The 12,103-nt window shown below is 47.4% G+C and overlaps 1 protein-coding gene across 1 annotated transcript in view; it reads right to left on the bottom strand.

The window, feature by feature from the left end:
• The window catches only part of DNAH2 (dynein axonemal heavy chain 2), a 112,682-nt gene extending 103,468 nt beyond the window's left edge, over window positions 1-9,214 (bottom strand). Inside the window, exons 1-4 of the mRNA XM_008062346.2 lie at window positions 9,137-9,214; window positions 8,937-8,943; window positions 7,199-7,363; window positions 2,860-2,921 (exon numbers count right to left, since the gene is read on the bottom strand). Of these exons, the coding sequence (XP_008060537.1) occupies window positions 2,860-2,921; window positions 7,199-7,361 (225 nt within the window). The 5' untranslated portion in view covers window positions 7,362-7,363; window positions 8,937-8,943; window positions 9,137-9,214. The remainder of the gene's footprint in view (window positions 1-2,859; window positions 2,922-7,198; window positions 7,364-8,936; window positions 8,944-9,136) is intronic.
• Between the last annotated feature and the right edge of the window lie 2,889 nt (window positions 9,215-12,103).

The raw sequence follows: 12,103 nt of genomic DNA, 5'->3' as shown, positions 1-12,103 counted from the left end.
GGGGGGGGGGGGGGGGGGGGGCATGGGGAAGAGACTGACAAACACCAAAGGACAAACTGATTAGGTGGCAAATAAACTGTAACTGGTAGATAGCAAAAAATTAATCTGTAGAACTCTACTAAATAAGGGAAACCAAAAGATATGAAGAAATAGCTCAGTGAACTTGGGAAGTCATCTCATCCTTCCCCAGTGTTCCTATAAGATAAGGAATCTCTCTTACTTAAAGGTTTCAGGTCAAGAAAATTTAATAAACAGTAATCTCAAATCTTTCCTAGATATAGACAAGGATGAACCAATGAGAAAAACACTAAGATCTTAGTAAATAAATATACAAAAGGAAAAAAAGAAAAAGAAAAAGGCAAAGAAAAGACAAAATAGAAATAAATAGATAAATGGACAAATGATCATAAACAGATATGTCAGGTCACAAAAAAGAGAAAATGCAAATATGGTAATTCAATTTTTTTTTTTTTTTTTGGTTGCGACGAGATCTCGCTAGCCCAGGCTGGTTTTGGACTCCTGGGCTCAAGCAATCCTCTTACCTCAGCCTCCAGGAGTGCTGGGATTACAGGTATGACTGCAATTGGACTAGAAAATGCAAATATGGAGCTGGGCGTGGTGGTTCATGCCTATAATCCCAGCACTTTGGGAGGCTGAGGTGAGATGATTACCTGAGCCCCCAGGTTCGAGACCAGCCTGGGCAACTTGGTGAGACCACATCTCTACAATAAATCAAAAAATTAGCTGGGCATTGTGGTACATGCCTCTAGTTCCAGCTACCTGGAAGGCTGAAATGGAAGGATCACCTGAGCCCAGCAGATTGAGGATGTAGTGGCCATGAGAGTGCCACTATTCTCCAGCCTGGGCGACAGAGTGAGACTCCAACAAAAAAAAAAAAAAAGAAAAGAAAACGCAAATATTAAAAAAATGTTTAGTTTCACTGGAAGTCAAAGAAATACAAGTAAAAATAACAAAGACATCATTTGTTGCCTTTTTTTTGAGAAAGCAGGATTTATTGAGAGGACAGAAAAGCTCCAACAGTGGGAGGGGACCTGAGGGGGTTGCCCTGCCTATCATTTTTTTTTTAAATCCTTGCTAAATTGATAACACTCGGGTCTGGAAAGGGTTTATTGCTAGCATGAGGGCAAAAAAGTACAATGCATTTGGAAAGCAGCTCGGCATTATGTATCAATAGTACTAGAAGTGTTTTCTACTCTTCGATTCAACAACTCCATGTACAGGAATCTATCTTAAGGCTATAGTAAGTATTTTTAAAGTGTTAGTTTTATTTATATTGTTCATCACAATATTATTAGGAGAGCAAAAAAATTATAAATGGCAAAATGTCCAAGAGTGATGGTTTAACTATAGTACATGCATCTAATAGAACACTATACAGTCATTAAAAGTGGTATTTACAAAAATATGTGGTAACATGAAGAATGATAAAATATTTTGTGAAAAAGCTTAATAAAAAGTTGTAATATACAGTGCAGTTAGGATTATGCAAAAACAAACTTCCAAACCAGTGCACAGAAAGAATATATATTATATATATGTGTAAACATATGTACACACACACACACACACACACACACACGGGGGTCAAACACAGTGGTTCATGCCTGTAATCCCAGCACTTTTGGAGGCCGAGACAGGAGAACTGCTTGAGCCCCAGAGTTCATGACCAGCCTAAGCAACATAGAGACTATGTCTCTACAAAATAGTCAAAATATTATCCAGGCATGGTGGCACATGCCTGTAGCCCCAGCTACTCGAGAGATTGAGGAGAAAGGATCACCTGAGCCTGGGAGGTGGAGGCTATGCTGAGCTGTAATCATGTCACTGCACTCTAGCCTAGATGACAGAGTGAGACCCTGACTCAAAAAAAAAAAACTTAATATTGCATTTGTTTGAGCATAACACTATGAGTTTTATTTTCTCTTTCTGTTTTACTTTTGTCTCTTCCATTTTTTTAAAGAGATAGTTATCGCTAGGCATGGTGGCTCATGCCAGTAATCCCAACACTTTGGGAGGCTAAGGCAAGAGGATTGCCTGAGTCCAGGGGTTCGAGACCAGCCTGGGAAACTAGGTCTCTACAATAAATCAAAAAATTAGCCAGGTATGGTGGCATGTGCCTGTAGTTCCACCTACTCGGAAGGCTGGGCAGAAGGATCACCTGAGTCCAGCAGGTAGAGGCTATGATGGCTATCAGTGTGCTACTGCACTCCAGCCTGGGCAACAGAGTGAGACCCTGACCCCCCCACACACAAAATAGTTATTACTTTTCTCTCCCTTTTTGAAAAATCTCAAGGCTACCACTCTTTTTACTCTTCTCACCCAGCTAACTACATGCATGACTAGGCTTTGATGCAACTTAGAAGATGTATGGGTCAGTTAGTGACAATTTCTCAAGATGATTGAAGCAATTCCCGTAAATACTTCCACCAAAGGAAGGAACTGAAGGAAAGGGAGAGAAAGAATATCTTAGAAATTAGAAACCCACCCCCCCAAAAACAATTAGTACCCAAATAGGACAACATCTGCCTAGCTTGTTCAACTTGTTCAGATGTTCACCCATACAAATGATAAAGCTTGTTCACTGTTTGACCCAAGGTGGGGAGACAAGAAAGGGCAGCTCAGCTCAACATCATGTTCCTTACAGAGCTCCTCTCCTGGAGGAGGAACATATCACTTCGTCCTTTACTCAACAGACTGGATTTGTGGTGAGTAGGCTACCAGCAGAGAGTAAGTAGAAGTGACGATGAAAGAGAATTCCTCATACACCATTTCAAACTGATCCTTTGAGTCACCAGTTGTCAGGGAGGAATATTTGCCTCGGGGAAGACCCAAGCCTACCACATCCACCTCAGGTTGCACTGATTCTTCTTTCTGTACTTCAGGTGCCTCCAATATTGGCTCTGGGAAGAATAAAGATACAAAAATGAAGGCATTCCTTAGAAAGTTAAACACAGTCACCAAATGACCCAGCAATTCAACTTCCAAGTATATACCCAAGAGACCTCAAAGAGAGGTCTCTCTTTTTGAGACTCAGGGACTCAAAGAGATATTTGTATGCCAGTGTTTGCAGCAGCATTATTCACGATAGGCAAAAGGTGGAAATAGCCCGAGTGTCCATTAACAGATGATCACATAAACAAAATATAATCTATACATACAATAGAATATTTACCCATAAGAAGGCATTACAGTGTGATTTTGCTATAACATGGATGAGCCTTGAAAACATAATATGAAGTGAAAGAAGCCAGTCACAAAAGACCACATGTTGTAACATTCCACCTATATGAAATGTCCAGGCAAATCCATAAAAACAGAAAAGATTCATGGTTCCCAGGATGGTGGGGGATGGACAGTGACTGCTAAAAGGAAAGACTCTGATGCAACTTAGAAATAAAGATAGCCAGACGCAGTGGCTCAGGGCTGTAATCCCAGCACTTTGGGAGGCAGAGGCAAGAGGATTGCCTGAGACCATGGGTTCGAGACCAGCCTGAGCAACTTGGTGAGACCTTGTCTCTACCATAAATCAAACAGTTAGCCAGGCATGGTGGCACATGCCTATAGTTCCTGCTACTTGGAAGGCTGAGCCCAGGTCAAGGCTGCAGTGGCCGAGAGCATGCCACCACACTCCAGCCTGGGTAGCAGAGAGAGATTCTGACTCAAAGAAAGAAACAAAGAAAGATACATGTGAGGCCCAAACTTCACCTGTATGATGACTACTTATATACCTCATCCTAAATTGTACCTCACATCTTTAAAATAAAATAAAAGGGAAGGGAGAGGGGAAAAATAATAAAATAAAATAAAAAATACAGAAATAAAGATATAGCCATCATCTAGTACCAATTTCTCAAGGTACTTTAAGTTGCTTTTCAGAGGAGACAAAAATGTTCTAGAATTAGGTAGTGGAGAAGGTTGCACAGCTTTGTGAATATACCAAAAAGCCACTGAATTGTGTACTTTAAAAGCGTGAATTTTATAGTAAGTGAACTTTCTCTCAATATAATAAAAAGCTAACTAGGGCAGCGGGTGAGAGAATGAAGGCAGTTAGTACTGAAGTTATTCCAGGCACACAGCTTCTGGTCTTCCATCTTCTCTCAATCCTCTTCCCACATGGAGAAGCTGAAGCCAAAGGAATCAACCCTTCTCCAAACAACCAGGCTGCTGGGCACTCAGTTCTGCCACACCCACTCTGGCCTCCCATAAAACCCAGGGGGCTGTTTCTCTGCCTCTGATCTGCTGCTCACACAGGAGATTGGGACAAAACTGATGGTTTGCCCACCCCCCACAGGATGAAAGGAGGAAGGAACAAATGAAAACCAAAAGGCCATGAAAAACAGAACACTCTGACCTCCAGAAAAGAAAACTTAAGAGGGTCCTGAGACACAGAAGCTCAGGAAGGCAGGCATGAAAAGATGGAACAGGAGATTCCAGGAGCTAAGTGGTGAGTGAGATGATCCAACTTCCTCAGGAAAACTATTGACGTTCAGATTTCAGACAGAAATTAGGCCAGGGGAGGGAAACTGAGACAATCTGAAGAGTAAACTGATTTTGTTTTCTATAATACAATTAATATAAAGTCTAAAACATGTAATACCTGTTGGATAATAATATATGATGCTCATGGATACATGTAGTAAAAAAAATAAATAAAAATAAGAACAAGCTTAAGAATGATAAACACCAACTCAGGATAGAAGTGACCTCTGTAGAAGGAAACTTGAGGAGGGGCAAACAGAGGGTTTCATTTACTGATATATTTTTTTTTCCTTTAATTGGAGTGTCACTCTGTCGCCCAGGCTGGAGTGCAGTGGCACACTCATGGCCACCACAGCCTCGCCCTGCTGGACTCAGGCGATCCTTCCACCTCAACCTTTCAAGTAGCTGGAACTAAAGGCATCTGCCACCATACCCAGTTCATTTTTCAATTTATTGTAGAGATGAGGTCTCACCAAGTTGCCCAGGCAGGTCTCAAATCTGTGGGCTCAGGCAATCCTCTCACCTCAGCCTCCCAAAGCGCTGGGATTATAGGCGTGAGCCACTGTATCCACCCTTGTTGCTATTTATTCTTATATTCGTTGGTGGGTATTGTTATATTGTTCTCTATGCTTTTTTTGTTTTGCCTGAAATACAGTTCTACTATCTCTTATTGATAACCCTTAGGGTCAAGTACATTTCAGACTTCAGAATTGTAATATAGTATGATATGTAATCATCTATCACTACCCCCCAGCAAGCTCTAGAACAGCACTTAATCAAACTTTTCATATTTTGAGTATCTCTGCAGCAAAACTTATGAATATTTATACTAAACAGACTATAAATACCTTCATGTCAGTTTAGGTTAGATTTTATCACCAAATAAATTTAGATACCAAACTTTGGGGGAAAAACTTTCAGTTCTTAGAGCTTTTGAAAACTACAAATAAAAAAAAATAAAATTACAAATAAGGGAATATGAACCTGATTGTGATTCTGCTTCATCTTTTTTTTTTTTTTTTTTTTTTTGAGTCAGAGTTTCAGAGTCTCACTCTGTCGCCCAGGCTGTGGCATGATCGTGGCTACTGTAGCCTCAACCTGCTGGGCTCAGGCAATCCTTCCACCTCAACCTTCCAAGTAGCAGGGACTACAAGCATACACCACCACACTCAGCTAATTATTCTGTTATAGAGATGAGGTCTTGTCATGTTGTCCAGGCTGGTCTCGAACTCCTAGACTCAGGCAATCCTCTTGCCTTGGCCTCCCAGAGTGGTGGTATTACAACTGTGAGGCACTTCATCTTCTTTTCATGGAAATTAAGAGCACTTAGGGAAGTAAATGATATCAATATAGACCTCAAAAGGGTGTTTGCTCTCAAACCCACCATCCTTCACCAAGAAGTGTTTTTAAGTCTCCTCTGTCTCCAGTGGGGCAGGCCTGAGTCCCTCCCAGTTCCAAAGATTACAGGGAGTGATGTTAATTTCAGAAATGTATTGGAGGCCCAAGTCCTTTCTGAACCTCTAGAGGGCAGCTAGAAGGCTCTACATCAAACAGTAGGAAGGTTCAGAGCCGGGGAGGTAGAGATCTTTGGTATTTAAAGGCCAATGTGTTCATTTTGAAGGTCCTTCCCTTTCCTCCCTAGATGATTTTCCAAACCAAACCTCACTGCCTTTCCTTCTACCTCCCCCTACTCCTCCTAGTACTCAGCTTCTAGAAGCCAGTCCTATTTTAAACTGCTTTCTACTGAGCACTTGAGAACTCAGAAAAATTAATTTTGCACATTTCTAGGCACAATCTAGGGCAGGTTCCTATTCCTGTATATTTCTCCCACACTATGTTTAATCTCTCAACCTTTAATATTAAAAGGAGATTTTGCTTCTTTCCATCTTGACAGGGTGCTGGCAATATAAAGAGTCCTAGGTAAAGGGAGAGGTCTACACTTAGCTCACAGTCCTGTCTATACCAGCCAGTGCTCTAAGGGAGAGTCCAGAGATAGATAACCATAGCTACCAAAATCCTTTCAACCCTACTGGCCCCCACTCAACTACAGGAAAGGAATACCTCCAGTCAAAGCCACAAAGAGATATCCTCTTTAAACTCTTTTCTCCCTCGATCTAGATTTCTTTTCCTGTCATCCTGAACCTGAACCTCCACAGTCTACCAAGTCCCTGCCAAAATGAGGGCGGAGATACAAGAGCCTTAAACAGATGGCAGAAAGCATCAGCCGGGCTTAGGATTCAAAGGGTGGCAAAGCAGGCTGAGTCTCCATGGTGATGGGCTTAATGGGAGAAAAACATTATTTGTTTTGCCACCCAGGGTGAAAATGGGAAAAAGGAAGAGATCAAACCCTCTTCAGTGGGGTAGGAACAACCAGGAACACTTGAAATAAGGAGGAAGAGGCTAGAGAAAGGATTGGCTGGTGAAGTCCTGATGCATTGGTGGGAAACTTTAACACAGAAAGAATAAGTACGAGGCTGGCCAGAAGGAAGACACACAAAAAAGGGACCCAGCAGCAAGGCTGAGCTTCAACTGAACCCCCAAGGCTGGGGGAGGTCACTTAACCCCTGCTTCTTGCCCAGAAGCAACAAGCTGCTCCCAGCCCTAAGACTCTCCTGAAATGCAAATTTTCTGCCTCCAAGCCACTCTGATTTTCCTCACCGTCCATTCCTAACCACCCCCTGCCCCAGTAGGTACCCACCAGGCTCCTCCTTGGGGGGCTCAGGCTCAGGCTCGCTGGCAGACTGAGCGTTCTCCACCTCCTGTGTGGCCAGAGCAGCCTGGGCAGCTCGCCCTGGCCGGTTTGCCCAGGAGTTTCCCTGGCCATCCACTCGTTGCTTCTTCTCCACTTTGCTAGACATCATGCCTGCAAGACCTGCAGGAACACAGGAGTTGGGAGTCCACAACCAGATCCCATCCCTAACCCAGTTCCCAACACACACCTTGCCTTTTGAATTCACAAACTAAGACCCCGATATGATCATCTTTTCTTTTTTCTTTTTCTTTTTTTTTTTTTTTTTGAGTTGGAGTCTCACTCTGTAGCCCAGACTGGAGTGCAGTGGCCGCTCCTGGCTACCGCAGCCTCAACCTGCTGGGCTCCAGCGATCCGTCCCCCTCAGCCTTCCAAGTAGCTGGAACTACAGGCGCATGCTACCACACCCAGCTAATTTTTGATTTATTGTAGAGATGAGGTCTCACCAAGTGGCCCGGGCAGGTCTCAAACCCACGGGCTCAGGCAATCTGCTCACCTCAGCCTCCCAAGGCAAGGGATTACAGGCTGAGCCACCAAGCCCGGCTTTGATCACCTTTTCTAGGGGTACCCACACTCTGCTCCATTAACCGCAAGGAATCTGTGCTTGATGCCTTAGAATCCTCGCTCTTTTCCCTAGGATACCCACTTTCTTCAGGACACTTGGTTAAAAATCAGTGTGTCCCTGAATAAACAAGTTAAAGATGAATGGCCCAAAAGACACCTCAATAACCTCTATCTCTGCCCAGAGGTATGCAGAGATAGAGATAGAACATAAGATAATCAGGAAAAGATCTATCAAACTGAAGTGTGGTTACCCAAACTCTTAACCACAGGGCAATGGGTGAGTGAGAGAAGGCCCCGGAAAGGGGAAACTGTCCCCACATTCCCCACCGTTTCTCACTGTCAAGTCATTCAAACAAACCAAGATGATTTTCCTATGTATCGATTTTCCTCCCAAGTTAAATAAGAGTGCTCCTCCTAACCACACTAAAATCTGCAAGATCCTTGAATAAAGAAAAACGGTATTTGCCACGGGTCTCTTTAGTTTTTAATTCCTGAGGGGCAGGAGTCCTGTTTTGTGTGTGCTGAGGTCTCTTAGCATCGTTCGCTGAGTGGCTGTGCTAATCGATAAGGTAGACTAGGAACATTTATTTGACTCCAATGCCCTGAGAACAGATTGGAAACAAGAAGGACAAAAGTCATCCAACAATAAATTGTGATTTGTACGATGGGGGAAAAGGAATTAGAGCATGAGGAAAGCCACAGTGGTGCCTCTCCCAGAAAAGCAGGATGGCAGGAAGCAGGCATGTCTGGCAGGTGCTCAGAATCCCAAGGGCAAAGTCTGACTCGCTGGGCATTCCCTCTTCATTCAGCTACAGCCTGGCGGCCACCTGTGGCTCTCCTTCGTCATCCCCACAGGCTGCCACAGGCATTGATCTCAGGTTATGAATTTCAAACTTGAAGGATTTGTACTTTGCTCCAAGGAAAAACGTTCTGTTAGGCCAACAAATCAATAAAACCAACTACAGCCACGAGGCTTCCTCCACCAGACTCTAGGGAAGCATCAAGCTGCGCTTCCCTGCCTCGGGCGCATTCACCGCGGGGTTCACCCCATGCTCTCACACCGCAGGCCCCAGGAGGGGCTGTTATACTGACCTGGGGCCCTCTCTTCAAACTGGTGAACAGCAGGCAAACTTCCCCCTTCCAATCGCTTCCCCACGCAACTGTCACAACTGCCCTTTCTTCTCCCCCTCCCCCCACAGCCATCCCTCGGTCCCCCCTCCCTCTACAACTGCCCCTTCTCCCCCACAACTGTCCCTTACTACCCCCTCACGACTGCCGCTTCTCCCCAGCACGCCTTCCCGCCTTCCCTCTGCCCCGACACACACCTCACGACGCCGACCCTCTCCTCCCTAGATCGACCGAAGGGCCACTCCAGCTAAAAAGTTGCCCCGCGTGGCCCTCTCGGGTCCGCGCCTGCACGCGTCCCCATGGCAACCCCGGGCAGGGAGGGGCGAGTGGCTGAGGCGCGGCCCCGGGAAGGCCACCTCCTCCGCGCAGGCGCCTTGGATCCCTGCTCCTGGGCCCCACCCCGCCCGGGTCTACCCCGCGGAGACCCGGGGCAACGGGGCTAAGGGGTTAGTGGCAAGCAACTGTATCTGGTGGGCTGGAGGGCGCGCGGGAGCTGGTGTGAGGACCGAACTGGAAGGGCTGGGGCTAGAAATAATGAGCTACCGTCCCGCAGGACGTCGAAAAGGCAGGGGGATCGCAAGCGCCTGACCCCTGCTCCCAAGTCTATGGGCTCCAGCCGGACCGGGTCCAGCAGATGGCGCCCCGTGTCCCGCCTGCGAGGTTTCTTCGCGAACGAGAAGGCACTCCAGGATTTCCAGGCAGCCGTGGCTGCAGCTGGGTCCGGGGAAAAAACCGGGGCTGGAGCACCCCTGCCCTCCTGCTCGTTTCCCCCTTTTAGTTCGGACTGGGGTCTAGGATTGCCTGGCGGCGCGGTAGGAAGGAAGGAGGGAAGACTGGAACTGGAATTTTTGGAATCTGAGGATTGGGTTTGGAAAACGTCGCTCGTTTTCGGGGAGAACGGGAGGCGGAGACTCCCTGGGGAAGGTGACCGGGCCGGGGAGGGGCTTCTTTCTCCATAGGAACAAAGGCTGCGTCCTGGGGAAGCGAGAGGGGAGGGCTGTGAGAGGAAGGGCAGATCTCAAAGGCTGCTAGGGGGCGCTGCGGGCCCGGGGCCGCTAGAAGGCGCCCAGAAGACCGAGCTGATTTCCAGCCAGGAGAAGCTTTGGGAAGACCTGGGAAATACAGAGGAAGCCGAGTCGGGGGATGGGAAGGCACCCTCCCTGCTTCCATCAATAGTGCCTAATTAAGACAAAGCCAGTAGCGAGCCCACTGATTACATTTCCATGAGGAGCTAAATTGATGACATTTTCTTTGCTGGATAAAGAGAGAAGCTGGCACCTCAGTTCCCCCTTTTCTTGGTTGGCGTTCACACCTGACGGATCTCATTATGCCAGTCTGGCACTGCCATACGTGGCATTCCCTGGCACTCCTAAAGGGTAGGTGGATTAATCCACACCCTGACCCAACCCTGACCTCATCATCCTACCTACCTATCTTTATTTCCAGAATTTCCCTGTCCCCATTAATTATCCTTAAGGTGGGTTTCTGGACTCTGCTCTGTGGTCTCCTGCCCAGCCAGACTCCTGTTGCTGAGAGCAGGGAGTGAAGGAGAGAGGAGTCCTACCCACCCCAAAACCAGCTGCACAGCAAGCAGGCCTAAGATGGAACATATTGGTGACCCTCTAACCAGATAGGTCGTGGGTGGCAGACAGAGGAGATGTGATTAGTCAGAACCCCCAGGGAAAAGTCCCGAAGTAGTGAAAATTGATGGGAGGCATGGAGTGGGGAGCCTCATGGGCAAGGCTCCTTGCTCCCTCAAGGAAAGGAATTCTGCATAGACCCCATTTCTTTTCTGACACCCCCCAAGTGTGGCTGAGTCTAAGGATCCCAGCCCCCCACATTATGCTAAATAGGTAATCAAACATCTTGCTTTGCTAATTACTGCTCAATCCGATTAAACGCTGCTGAAGCTCATCAACAGAGGTGGGAGTAGGGGGAAGGGATGAAGTGGGGACAACCACAGCTAGCTATGATGGGGGTCTTGTCCCCAGAGGCTCTAGGGAACAGCTGAGAAACAACCAGGGTAGCAAGACTGAGTACATCCCAAAGGAAAGAGGCAGAAGAGCTGTAACCTCAAGACCCCTAGCCTTGCTGCATCCTCCCAGTCATAGGCTTTTTCCTCCTCCCAGAACCTTCATTACTCTCAGAACCCAGGCATCCGGCCATTCTCACAGCTCTCCACACACACCCCTGTCCCAGATTTAATAAGTTCTGTTCTCTCACTGTCAATATTTGATTTCTCAGAGTCATCTCCACGGAGAGGGGGGCGGGGGGGCACTTCCCTTGCATCCCCCCTATCTTGGCCCTCTTTTACCCACCCCTAGTCTCTTTGGGCCCCCAACCTTCTCTGAACTTGCTGACTTAATGAAATGATATTAAAGTCTTAAGCAACCCTAAAGAATGGTTGTTATGGTGAAAGGAGTGGGCAGGACGCCTGGGTCCCTGAGGGGAGCAAGGGCTGAGGAGGGGGAGAAGGAGCCAGAGACCAGGGTATAGAGGCCCCAGTTCCCAGTGGGGAACAGCAGATTTGGGGTGAACTGGGGCCCAGATCTCTGAATCTTGGTGGGAAGCAGGGCATGAGGGTTGGGGGCTAGGAGAAGTGGGGAAGAGAGAGGATATTCAGGGAGTCAAGGCCTCAGCCTACTGTCCAGAGCATCCATCAGAACAGAGAGGCCAGCCGGGGGACAGGGCCTCTATGCCAGCAGCCGCCCTGCTGTCTCTGCCCTGTGCTGGTCCCGTGAGAACCAGAGTAGATTCCTCTTTAGCCCTGACTCATCCTTCCCCCTCCCTTTCTCCCCCAGCAGCCCCCCACAGGTGATTTGTAGCCGATGCCCCCACGATGGTAGGGGCCAGGATAGAGTCATTCCATGACATGAACTAAGAGCTTCCAGAAGAGAGGAGGACAGAGGCCAAAGGATGGGAAGCCAAGCACACCCCCAATTCCCCCCACCCATCTCCATCTCACTCCCCTGGGGACCCTGGCCCAGCCCCAGTCCCCTTGGGGTGGTGGGAATGCAAGGACATTTGGCTGGGGCTGATTGATGAAGCAGGAGGCAGCCACCGGGCACTGAGGCTGCTGTTTGCTGAGCACACAGATTCCTCCCCACTCACCAGCTGCCGCCCCCCGAGGCTGCTCAATCTCTCCCCCACCCCACCCCACCA

This window comes from Carlito syrichta, unplaced genomic scaffold (genome assembly GCF_000164805.1).
Source record: "Carlito syrichta isolate Samal-C Ts95f unplaced genomic scaffold, Tarsius_syrichta-2.0.1 Scaffold305688, whole genome shotgun sequence".
Taxonomy (NCBI): Eukaryota; Metazoa; Chordata; class Mammalia; order Primates; family Tarsiidae; genus Carlito; species Carlito syrichta.
The sequence above is the reverse complement of the archived record's forward strand: the minus strand, read 5'-3'. Positions and strand labels throughout refer to the sequence as shown.